At 52.5% G+C, this 12,150-nt stretch overlaps 1 protein-coding gene across 2 annotated transcripts; it reads left to right on the top strand.

Moving 5' to 3' along the window:
- Positions 1 to 1,305: 1,305 nt before the first annotated feature.
- On the top strand, positions 1,306 to 10,618 carry NGB (neuroglobin). Of its 2 annotated transcripts, none has more exons than XM_059474816.1 (4): positions 1,306 to 1,478; positions 7,342 to 7,453; positions 8,957 to 9,076; positions 10,217 to 10,618. In XM_059474816.1, exons 1-4 carry the CDS (start codon positions 1,393 to 1,395, stop codon positions 10,361 to 10,363), a joined length of 465 nt encoding a protein of 154 aa, XP_059330799.1. In that variant the 5' UTR covers positions 1,306 to 1,392; the 3' UTR covers positions 10,364 to 10,618. The 2 variants fall into 2 exon arrangements, with proteins under 2 accessions (XP_059330799.1, XP_059330798.1); XM_059474815.1 differs by lacking the exon at positions 1,306 to 1,478 and adding an exon at positions 5,949 to 6,055.
- Positions 10,619 to 12,150: the final 1,532 nt, after the last annotated feature.

The raw sequence follows: 12,150 nt of genomic DNA, 5'->3' as shown, positions 1-12,150 counted from the left end.
TAAATTGCTTTTCCATTTTTATCCTTCTTGCAGTCATTGCTTTTTCTCTATATTGCGTCCAAAACCTGTCATCTTGTTGTCATGCAGCTGACAAAAGGTAATCTTAAGGCTTCATTCACCTGACCTATTTTTTTCACCATGTATTTTAGGATGAGGTGGTTCTTAAGTACCTGGGTTTCTCCATTGACCAGAATGGGAGTTTAGATTATGTGTCCTTATGAAAGCATCTGTGTTGGATCAGCTGAGTCACACCCTGGCAGTGTGCTGGTGCCTTGCAGTGCTTTAGGGACAATAACTGTTCCATTACAAGGTGGAGAATGGAAGCAGCTGAGGAAGGGGGGAGCATCAGTTGAGAATGTGAACATGCATTAAGGTGGTACATTCTTAACATGCATCAGAAACAGTGTGGCCAAGCAGGACCAAAACAATGATTGTCCCCTTCTCAGCACTCACACCTCAAATCGTGTGTTCACTTTTGGGATCCCTCACTGCAAGAAAGACATTGAGGTACTGGAGCGTGTCCAGAGAAGGGCAACAGAGCTGGTAAAGGATCTGGAGCACAGCTCTGATGAGAAGCAGCTGGCAGAGCTGGGGATGTGTAGCCTGGAGAAGAAGAAGAAGCTCAGGGGAGACCTTATCTCTCCCTACAAGTACCTGGAAGGGAACTGCAGCAAGGTGGGGATCAGTTTCCTCTCAAGTCACAAGTGACAGGATGAGAGGAAATGTCTCAAGTTGTATCAGGACAGGTTTAGATTGAATATGAGGAAAAAATTCTTCATTCAGAAGGTGGCCAGGCATTGGAACAGCCTGCCCAGGGAAGTGGTGGAATTACAATACCTTAAAGTGTACAAAAACCACATAGATGTGACACTTGGGGACATGGTTTAGTGGTGAACCTAGCAGTGCGGTTTGCAGGTGAAAAATTAATCACTTAACAGGAGAATTATTTTTGACAAAGCCTCAAAGCTTTAATGGCTTAGGTGAGGAGGAGAAGGTCTCAAGCCAGAAGTGTCTCACACACAGAAGGAATAATACAGGGGGTTTGCTTTGAGACCAGATGGCTGAGTGCAAAGCTGAAATGTGGGAATGCTGGCACAGCCCTGACATGAAGGAATGGGTGCAGTGAAATACACAATCTTTGTTTTAATAGATCATATCCAAGATGCTATTCCTGGAGACAACTGCTGTAGGTCAAACATTTATCAGAGATGGCCTAATCAATAGTGTAAATTAAAACTGCAAGGAGGGAGAGAACAAAGAGAGTTGAGATCAGAGAGAAGACGATCGATGACCGCTTGAGAGACCAACAGTGCTTCTGAAACAAGAAATCCAGGGGGGAAACTACAGAGGAGACTCCACAATGAATAAAGCACTCTTTTACAAGTTTTTGCCATGATGTTTCAGCAGCTGAAGGATGAGCCAGTCCAGATGCATAAGGACAATTGGAGGAAAATCCAAGACCATGTGCATCATCCCAGGTAGGACAGAAGCCAGGTAACTGTGCTAACACAATGCTTGCCAAGTTGCCAGGCACATTAGCTAGAGCACCATGTTGAGCTAATGAGGCTGCAGAGCTTTTGCTTGCATCCCACCAGCCTGGGGTGCACACAGCTGCATAGCCATGTCTTATGACCAAATTCAGCTTGTGTGTCAAGACTGACATGGTCTTGAACTCTTTGAACTCACTTTGGCAGAGTGCCTTACAAAAGGCAGAGGTTGCTTCTTGGAAGAAACATGTTGGTGTTGGGTTATCACTGTGCTCGGGAGCCCAAGGTAAATAACATCTGGGGTAAGGTCTGAGCATCTGCAAGTGCCAGACCTGGTCCAACAGCTCCGTGTGATCCCCTTTGACTTTTCTCTCCATTTTGTGTCTGGTCATCCTATGACTGTTTTCACCTGTCTGTACAAATATTCCCTAGCTGGCCACAGGATATTCAGGATAAAGCTGGGGACGTCTAGCAAATGGAATTCAAAAGAAGTTTTCATTATATTCTACTGTTGAATCCCCATCTGCCTGTCCCTGTCCTCTTAGCCCAGATCCCCATCACTGAGGGTGTAGTGCTGCCCTGTTCTCTCCACAGGCATGGTGACAGCAAGCAAGCTCTGCAGCTCATCTAAATAATGTTATGGACAAGACTATCACCTCCTGCATCACTTTTGATTCTTGTTATGCAACCATATTTCATGGCTGGCTTTGCTACTGAGCTGTGCTGCACCATGGCCTGAGGCGTTGCTTGAGAAGAATTCTGGGAACCTTGCATGACTTTTGCCCCCACCTGAGGATGGGATGGGAGGTGAAGGGAGTCTGGGAAAAAGAGAATTTGTCATAATCTGGCTTTGAGACTGGGGAAAAGGGGAAACAAAGGGGATTAGCCAAGCCCAGGAGTCTGTATCCTAAGTGAGCAGGGAGCCTGAGGCAGATAGATCAGAGTGTCATTATTTATGAACACTCACAGATGCAGAATTGGAAATGAGCAAGAGTTCAAAGGGAGATATGGGTTTGTTAGTGCAGCAGCTGGGATGAGAACTGATGGTGCCACAGCAGCAGAGGCAGAGCAGTCATCCCTGGGCCAGGCACACAGGGCCTTCCTGGGCAGGAAGGGTTGTTCTTCAGGGGCTGTGAACCCTGAGTGCTGGGCTAGGGACTGGGCTCACTTTGTGAGCTTACTACTAGTTCTCTCACTCTGTTTTATGAGATTGGGCAACTTTCTTTCCCTGTGGGTAAACCGAGGCACTGAGCAAGTAAAGCTGACACTTGGCAAGGAGGTTAAGTGTTGGTACTGTAATTCGAAGTGGGTGTAGATTACAATAATGAAACCCAGTGCAAACTAAAAATATGATAAATTTGTGTTCTCCCAAAGCACAAAAGAGCATTATCATTCTCTGCATCTCAGTGAATTTCTCCAAAAACCTCCCTCCCCTTTCTTCGAGAGGCCTACAGATGGAGCAGTCTGTGCTGCTGACCTGGTTGTTCTTCACTCCTGAGAGCTCCAGGGACAGTCTTGCAGGAATCCAAGAGGAGCTCAGAAAAGAGCTGAACTGCCGGTTAGGTACATGGAGCCAAGGGAGCTGGGAACCATCACAGGAAACCCTCAGACCTCAGAGCATTGCAGTGCTCAACCTCTTGCTGAGATTCTCATGCTTGAAGGCTCACAAAACATTTGGAACAAGAAGAAAGGTTTTCTTGTTTGCTTCCTTGAACTTGAAATCCTCTCTAGACCTGTGCTCTCAGCACCTTGGTGCTGTGACAGGAGGAGCTCTGACAGCCACATAACTGCAAGGGAGAAGCTGCTTTGCACACAGGCAAGAGCGCTGTCTGTCCCAAACCCTCGCTCTTTTCAATCCTTTGAGTGGTGCTTTGAACATTTATCCCTGAGCTCTCCCTGTCTCCCTTCTCAAGTCCCTCCTTGCAGCTCCTTCTACCTGTGCTGGAAGACCTATGCTGTCACAGGGGAAAAAATACTGGGCTTTTCAGGAGAGTGGGGATGTATCAGTGCCAGAAGGCAGCAAAGGGGTGGATTCACTGTTCAGACAGTCAGGGGAGATGGGGAAACTGCTCCTGAATGTATACTGCCCAGAAGGAGCTGTTGCTGGTGGGCAGGGAAGAGTTCTTGGACTCTACTGTGTGTCATACCTGTATAGGGTTTGGATGCCAGTCTGGGTACCAACAGGTGGGTGGGGATATGGCCAGACCATTGCCCCTTTCTTCAGCTGAGGCACTCCTGTTTTCCATGGAAGGAAGGCATATCAGTCTCAGCCCTCTCATTGCTGCCCTTATATCTGATCTGTTCCGACACTTGTGCCTTGCCTATGAGTGTTCTGCTGCTACCTGCAGAACAGAGCGAAGGTGCAGGGACATCATTTTGGACAAGAGCCACTGTTTTCTTTTGCCATCCCAGCTTCACTGCTATTGTCTGAGACACCCTTTCTGTCAGAAACAACGGCTGAACCTGTACTTTGTTCTTGCCCTGGGATAGGGTAGCTGATAGGGTGCCCTATATGGATGGGAGCAAAAGTGTCCCACATCCCAAAAAATCTTCAGGAACTGATCATTCTTAACTACAACTTGCTTTTGTGAAGTTTCTCCTCCTTCACTATCAGCCAGCTCCAATGTATTAAAAATGTTCTTAAGCAAGTAATCAGCCTTGGTTGCTGCTGTGACTGCACATATGTACTTCAGCTCTGCTCCTCAGCACCCTGTGGCCTGGGATGACTCTCCATGCTCCTTTCCAGCCCGCTGGCACCACGCCACTGCCTGTCTGTTCTACCTTTATTGTTAGCAGGGCCGGGCTGAACCGTCCAGCCAGGCTCTGTGGAGCTCCGTGCCTGTGACAGGTGGCTGGGATGTCAGAGTACCTTGCTCAGAGGACCAAGGATGACACTTGGGGCTCGTTGCTGGCTCGCTCCCGCAGCCGCAGGACAGCTGAAGGTTCATGTTCACGGTGTTGCTGCCGGGCTGCTCTCCGCCCTGCTCGGGTTAACCCTGCAGCTCCCAGCTGCCCTCTTGGGCTCCTTGCCGCTTCAGCGGTTATCACGGCAGTGATTTATCATCAGCCCCTGGTGGGAAGATGCCCTTTGAAACCACACAGCCAAGAGGCTGTTTTAGCAGACTCCTCAGTCCCATCAGTTCTGACTCAAGTGTCCAATTTTAGGACAGGATTCTTTAGCTTCCTTTAACACATGTGGAGCTTTTCCTGCACAGCATCTCGTCTGGTCTGTGCTGAGAATGTGAGGTCTCAAAATCCTGAGAAAACAGGTAATTTATCCTGGCACTTGCAGAGCCATCTCAGGTGGCTTCCTGCTGTCACTTCAGTCGGTGCTGTCACTCCAGCTCTGTAGGAGAAAGGCCCCTGGGAGACAAGCTGGGGCTGAAAACATAACATTGAGCCTTTGAACTTGTCTCCTCCCAGGGCATGTTCTCAATTCTCCCACAAGAAGAGCCTCCTTTGTGCCTACACTTAGTCAATGTACCTCTGGGATGGGTCGGAGGCTTCTGTCTTTTCTCCTGATTACCAGAAATAAGTCTGATGTACAGAAGCAGAACTTGTAATAAGATCAGCACAATTGTCATTTTGGTGCAGACTGTGATGGTTTCAGTAATAGTTGCACTTTTGTATTGCTCTCTCCTTCTGAAACCTTAACTTTCCTGACTTCCCTTGTGCTGCTTGGGACCTCATTTGCCATTTCTTGCTTTGTTTCCTCTGTTCTGCGTAAATCCTGCGGCCAAATTAAGCAGTGTCTGAACAGCAAAGAGAGTCTGTGCATCCTGAGCACATTTGACAAAGATGTCATATCTTCTCATCCATTATTAACAACTTTGCCTGCTTCAGCTGGCATAATTAGCCTTAAATTAGACACGTACCTTGCAGTGTCTAGACTGCATCTGCCTGTGGAGACAGCAGGTGGCTGTGTGGCATCCAGGGTCTCAGTGGAAGTGGCCAAAAGCAAGAGGATGCTGTGGAGCATCGCTGGGGCCCTCCCAGGCAAAGTTTCGCTCAGACGGAGCTGTGCTGGTGGTGAGCGAAGGTGGACAGGTCCCGGTGGTCTCCTCGCTCGTACGGCTCTGCCCTGCTGCTTCACTTGTAAAATCAGGACGACGGAAAATGTCAGCCGTGAACCAGCTGCACTTTCTGCTCTGCCCCGCGGGCCCGGGATAGGGAAGTTCGGGCATTTCGAATTTCTTTTTTCTTCCTTCCATCCCTCCTTCCTTCCTTGTCCCGAGTGAGAAGCACTCGGTGCGAGGTGAGCTCTCCCTTCCCGGCGGGGCGGCGCGGCTGGAGCGGGCTCGGCGGTGCCGGCGGGCGGAGCGCGGCTGCGGCCGTGGCGGGGGCGCGGGGGCAGCGCTGCCGCTCCCGGCGGAGCGAGCGAGGGCGGCCGCGGCTCTCCGGCCCCTCCGCCCGCGGAGCCAGCGCCTCGCCTCGGGGCAGGGGCAGCGCCCCCGGCCCGCCATGGAGAGCGGGATGCCGCTGTCGGGCGGGCAGCGAGCGCTGATCCGGGAGAGCTGGCGGCGGCTGAGCGGCAGCCCCGAGCAGCACGGCCTCGTCCTCTTCAGCAGGTGAGCGGCGCGATGCGCCCCCCGCACCCGGCCCCGGCCGCGCCGACCCGTGCGGGAGGGATGGACGGGCTCCGCTCCTCGGGAGGAACGCTTCCCTGCGCTCGGCACGGCTCCGGCCCGCTCCCGGCCCGGCCCCTGTCCCCTGTCCCCTGTCCCCTGTCCCCTGTCCCCTGTCCCCTGTCCCCTCCCGCGGGGAGCCGCAGGTGCCGTGGGCAGCGGGTGGGGCAGGGCCCGGGGGCTCCGCTCCGCGCTGCTGTCCTGCCTTGCCCGTCCCTCGCCAGGGAGAACTTTCCCAGCCGAGACGGAGAGCGAGAGAGGCGGCGGGCGGGTTCTGTGCGCTCCTGCCGCTGATCCCCCGCCCTGACACCGCCACTCCTGCTCTCCGAGGGGCTGCGAACCAGGGAAGGGCCGTGCGGCCCCAGGAACGGACCCGGCCGCCAGGGAGGGATTCAGTCGCAGGGCCGAGGAAATGGTGTGCCGGATGGAATGGCTGATACCCAGCTTCTTGCCTCTCCCCAGCAGATTAATGTATTAATTATGTGAAGAGAAAAAAGGAAAAATCAATGAAAAGTCGTTTAAAAAGGGCAACTGGAAAGTTGATGAGCAGCTTTTGGAGCGAGAGGGATCCAAATCTCCCAGAGCAGGACTAGGGCAGTGACAAGAATGTGGGGGAGAGGGGTGCAGTAGTTTAATGTGCAGGATAAGGAGAAGACAGATGTGCCTGAATTACTGGTGGCCAGTTGTATCTACCTGGGTGGCTGCTAATGAGTCCCTTTTGTGCCTGACGCACCCTAGCAAGGGAGATGGGGCAGGGGGAGAGGACATGGGAGCTGGTGATGGTGCTGGGCAGTGGGGCATCAGCTGAGTTTGTACATTCCTCCCTTGGTCCAGATGGCTGCTGGAGCTTCCCCGATTTGGGAGCTTTTGGGTTCAAGAGCATCAGAAAGTGGGAATGGGAATAGTTGAGATAACAGCCAACTCTTTGAGGATCAGAGCCAGGCTGGAAGACACTGCAGAGGGTTGGGCGTCAGTTCTCAAGTGCCATAAATACCTGTCTGAGAGCTGGGGTTATGGGCTAGAGAAACAGAAAGGTTTTTGTCTATAGGCAGTCTGGATTGCCCCAACTAAAACTTTTCAGAACTTTTGGACCTTTTACAGATGGAGATGGACCAGTAGGTGGGAAGAGAGGCAGAAGTAGGCTGTGAGTGTGCTGCTGATGGGGTGAGTGGCACTTTAAATAAAGCCAAGGAAGTAAGAAGATGGGGTGTTCTTTCTTGCTTTTGCAGGCTGTTTGACTTGGATCCTGACCTGCTGCCCCTTTTCCAGTACAACTGCAAGCAGTTTGCCAGCCCTCAGGAGTGCCTCTCTGCCCCTGAGTTCCTGGATCACATCAGGAAGGTGAGAGAGGGGCTGAGGCATGGCTGGAGCACAGCCTCCACAGAGGATGAAACCCTTAGGCAATGATTTGGGACTGTAGTGTGTCTGACGACATGGAAGTCTCCTCCTGAGATGGTAACTGCAGGGGTTACTCATGCTAGCAGAAGGCCAGGACAAAGTGCCCTACAACAGTGGGGAGGGAATGAGAATGCAGGTCATGGTGACTAAGAGGCACCATCCTGATTTCCATGCCCATCTGAGAGTGGATTGCTTCCTGTGAAAGCTGAAAGAATCCTTCTGCTACTGTGGAGGTTCCTCGGGAGCTCACCTGTGTCCAGATGAGGAGTGAAGCTCCCTGCTTGGCCCACGCTGAGCAGGAGCTGGCACAGACCTGGGCAGTGGGCCAGGCCACCCTGGGCCTGCTGCTGTGGAGGGGCTGCTGGTGCAGCTGCAGGGCCAGCAGGCCCACAGCACCTCTGAGGGGGTGCTGCAGGGCACATTCCCCTCCTCCCAAACACAGAAAGGAGCAGTGCTGGGGAGAGGCTCTTGCATGCACAGCGCACCTGGTGCAACACAGACCCTTTGCTGAGCCCTGAAGAGAAGCCACACTGGGACAAAGCACAGCCTTGGCTTGCAGATGCCTTCATAAACTGCCTGGCTCCATCTTTAAACCACTTTGGTGCTTTGCTTGCCTGTCTTTATTCCTTGTTAAGAGGCTGTTTCAGGACTGAGCTCCTCTGATAGCTGCAATCTTTTTGTTATTTTCCAGCCTCTCTTTATTGGCAACGTTAAGATTATTGCCTTGAGCTGAAATAGTTTTTTGCTCTTGTTGGAGATGAATGGCCTGTTGAAATTACAGTGCACAATTCTATCACCTCTTGGCTTTGCCAAGATAACCATGCCCTGGCTTTAATCTCTTCTTCTAATTTGTTGTGTCTGTTCCCTTCATCTTTCATTAAATCTTTTCTGTCCTGTTTCCATTTGACTCTTAATGGTCCTGGGAGACTATGGTATGTGTTTTACCACACCAGGTCAAGAGACCTGGCTGTACTCCCCATCCCATCTCTTCAAAGTAGCTTGGCTGATCTTAGAACTGAAGTGGCCTTATTCACAAGTGCACCATTTTGGCAACTTCTAATTGGAAACTCTGGTCCTGGCAGCTTCTGGGGTTCCCATGCAGTTGTCCTGGGGTCATGGGAGTTCTAGTGACTGCATCAGCATTAGGTCTTAACCTGCAAGTGCTCTGCTGTGTGGCTGTTTATCCCCTCTGGGACAGGGTGGTCAGCAGTGCTGCTTGCTGTGCAGCCCTGGTGGTGTCCCATGGAAGGATGTGGTGTGTGCTGCTGCCAGCCTCACTGATGGGACACATGGATCACAGCAGAGCAAAGAAAAGCTCAGAGGGCATCTGGCCTGGGAGGGGGTCAGGCTGACAAGGGTGAAGTAGAGGATCAGACACTTTGTTTCCTCTGGGAAGGAAGCTGAACCTTTCTGTAACGCCATTCTGCCTTTCTGCTCCTGTGCTAGGTGATGCTGGTGATTGATGCTGCTGTGAGCCACCTGGAGAACTTGTCCTGCCTGGAAGAGTATCTCTGCAACCTTGGCAAGAAGCACCAGGCAGTTGGTGTGAAGGTTGAGTCTTTCTCGGTGAGGTGTTCTCCCTTGTCTCGCTGTGGCTGTGTTTGCTCACCCCTGCCTGCAGCCCTCAGCTGCCCCATCCTTCCTCTGGCTTCAGCTGTCTGGAGAGAGCTGATGGCTCAGGGCAGCCTGTCCAAGGTGCTGATAGCAATGTAGTGCCACTGCCCCAGTGAGGGAAACCTTTGAGCTCCCCTTGTTTTCTGCCCTTGCCCAGTAAGCCCAGGCAGAAAGGATAGATGGGAGCAAAGCATTTCCACTATTTGAAGAGGGCCATGGTTTAGGACACTGCAGTCTCTCCTGTGCCACAGGGCTGCAGGCTCAGCCTTTGCCCTGGATCCTTTGCATCTGATGCTCTGGGCAAACCTCACCCCACCTGGAAAAGGGAGCATCCACCTCTCTGTGTCTTCACTGGGATGGGGTTGCTGCACCTCAGCCCCTGCTTCCTCCATGCCAGTAACACCCAAGCATCTTCCATATTAAACCCTTGATCACTCCTCTCCTGCTGTCAAGCATGGACAGAAATGCAGTGGGAAAGGGTGGGCTGAAGAAAAGCTTTCTAACCCACACCTGGCTCGTTCCTATTGCTAGCTTGTGTTCTCTTCAGAGGCAGCAGGGTCCCTTTTGTTTGGGGCAGTGATGCCCACCAGCCCTGACTCTGGGAGGGTGCTCCTGCATGGGGCTGCTCCCAGCTCTGTGAGGAGCAGTGCCCTGTGGAGAAGCCTGAGGTGCTGAGACATGCCCTAAGCATCCAGTATGGAGTCTGATCCACTCTCCTGACATCAGGGCACTGCTCAGCTCTGCTGCTCCACAGCTCTGCCAAGGGATGGGGCTAGCTACCTGCACCTGGGAGCCACAGAAACGGGATGTGCACCTCTCCCCTGGCGTTACATGTGCAGTGTCAGCCCTTGTTCCCTGACTTCCACTCCACACTCATCCATGGTGAGGGCCAGCACAGGGCAGGGAAGAGGATGGCATGAGCTGGTTCTGGGCCCCCTCTGATGAGCCAGGGACTGGAGGGGCCTGGTACTGTTGGTGGAAGAGGAGCAGGCGCCCTGCAACTGTAGAAGTCAAAAAAGGTGGCAAAGTGAGACAAGAGACTGAATGTCATCCTCTGGTGCTGAGCTTGACACCTCCTTGTTTGGTTTGCAGACTGTCGGCGAGTCCTTGCTGTACATGCTGGAGAAATGCCTTGGTGCTGCCTTCAGCCCAGAGGTGCAGGAAGCTTGGAGCAAACTCTACAGTGCTGTGGTGAAAGCCATGCAACGTGGCTGGGAGAGCCTCCCAGAAGGGGACTAGGTCCTGCCAGCCATCCCTGTCCCTGACCATGCGGCGCTCCTGAGCACGGGGAGTCTCACACCACACTCGCTGCCTCTCGCCACCTCTGTCTTGCTGTGTGCCCCAGCCCATGGCTGTCTCTGCCACTCACACTGCTGCAGGGCTCTCACCTGGTTCCATCCTGCTTCAACACGAGCGTGTGTCTGCCTTTGCTCAGGGCTGGTAGGGCATGTCCCTGCAGAAAGCCTGGCAGTGCCGCAGCACAGGTATGCCACCCTGCCCCAAGTTCCTTCAGGAGCACCAACACCCAGGTACCTACTCTGGGTTTTAGCTTGCTCATCTTCCCTCCTCTTGCTACCCCAGGTAGGTGACAGCTGGCACAGGCCTCTTGGGCTTATTTGCCCAAAATCCCATTTGCTGTGCTTCACCTGCCAGGTCTGACATGCTCAGTCCTCCTGTGCTGCTGTACTTGGTTCAGCTGTGGCAGTGACAGATTTGGCTCCATCCAGGTCAAAAGGCAGCAAGAGAGCAAGGCTGGTCACACCGTGTGGCTGTCCTCAAACCTTGCAGAGAGTTTTACCCCTCTCCCATCATCAATATATCCATACCAGATGGTTGATCCTGGTGCTTTTTTCTTCCTTGCCTCTGACCTGGATGGGTTCCCTGGCTTTTCCCTGTGTCAGGTTGGCCACAACCCAGTAGGTTTCCTAGGAGTGCTTCAGGCAATGGTGTCACATTAATCCCAAGGTGAGACTACTTTTGGCAGGGTTGGGCTGTCAGCTGAAAGGCTTTGTGTTGATTTGGCTGGCTGGTTTAACCTTAGAGCCATCTGAAATGCAGCAACAGCAGCAGTAGCAATGTCTGTTTACTGCTTGTGTTTAGGAAAATAAAATAAATTCAAGGAAAAGATGTCTTTAAAATGAAGGTTGCAATCGTGTCATAGCAACAGCTTCCAGAAATTCTGGCTCTTGGCCAGAGGAAGCAGAGCTGGAATCTTTCTGCCGATGCTGTCAGAATCTGGAGTGCTCCCCAGCTGCTCACAGTGCCCATCTGCAGAGTTCCTCATGCTTACAGCAATGAGGAGACAGCATCTGCTAGAAGAAATCTCAGAAAACTGCTGAGAGGCAGCACCTGAAGGCTTTGTGAAGGGGCTGAACTTGAGCACGTTGAGGAAGAGTTCATCTTTATGGGGAAGTCACTGTGGAATATGCAGAACAATGTTTCTGGCCACTGTTAGCCCCAGACAAGGACATGGAGCAATTATTCAGTTACAGGCACTCTTTTTTCTGCTTCTTCTTCAGGGCAGGAGGAGCCCAGTGTTGAGGTCTGAGATGCTCCTGTTCTGAAGACACATTCCTCCTGTTCTCAGATGTCCTCCACTCTGGGGCAGGAGAAAGCTGCTTGCTCAATGTAACTGAGGTCTCCTAGGCCCCTGCCATGGAGGGGATGATGAGGTGCCCTGTAAGATGGGTCTCTAGTGCAGTGCCATAGGCTGCCATCAAAAACCCCCCCAAGGTGTGTTTGGAGGAAAGTTAACAGGTGTTGTGAAACAGGCAGAGTTCCTTGTCCTCCCCATGGTACCATGTTCTGCCCCTGCAGCCCTGCAGTGTGGTGGTGTCCTGCCCATCCTGGCCCATGACTCTCTCCATCAGCTGAGTCAGGTGGAGTTCTCCCCATTCTTGCACCCAGTAGTGAGGGATGGAGGAGCTGGGGCTTTGATGGCACTGTAGGGGGCACAAGGGTTTGGGAATGTCCTCTTTGCAAACCTGTTATGGGGCATCAGCCTTCAGCATCTTGGGACACCTCCT

The sequence above is a fragment of the Ammospiza nelsoni genome, chromosome 6 (genome assembly GCF_027579445.1).
Source record: "Ammospiza nelsoni isolate bAmmNel1 chromosome 6, bAmmNel1.pri, whole genome shotgun sequence".
NCBI classification, from domain to species: domain Eukaryota; kingdom Metazoa; phylum Chordata; class Aves; order Passeriformes; family Passerellidae; genus Ammospiza; species Ammospiza nelsoni.
Note: the sequence above shows the minus strand (reverse complement) of the source record. Positions and strands in the feature narration are given on the sequence as shown.

Excerpts from the sequence above, each read along its gene's own strand:
- NGB (XM_059474815.1), top strand. The coding sequence starts at position 5,949 with ATGGAGAGCGGGATGCCGCTGTCGGGCGGGCAGCGAGCGCTGATCCGG. Across the intron at positions 7,454-8,956 it reads TCCTGGATCACATCAGGAAG|GTGATGCTGGTGATTGATGC; the intron begins GTGAGAGAGGGG and ends CTCCTGTGCTAG. Across the intron at positions 9,077-10,216 it reads TGAAGGTTGAGTCTTTCTCG|ACTGTCGGCGAGTCCTTGCT; the intron begins GTGAGGTGTTCT and ends TTTGGTTTGCAG.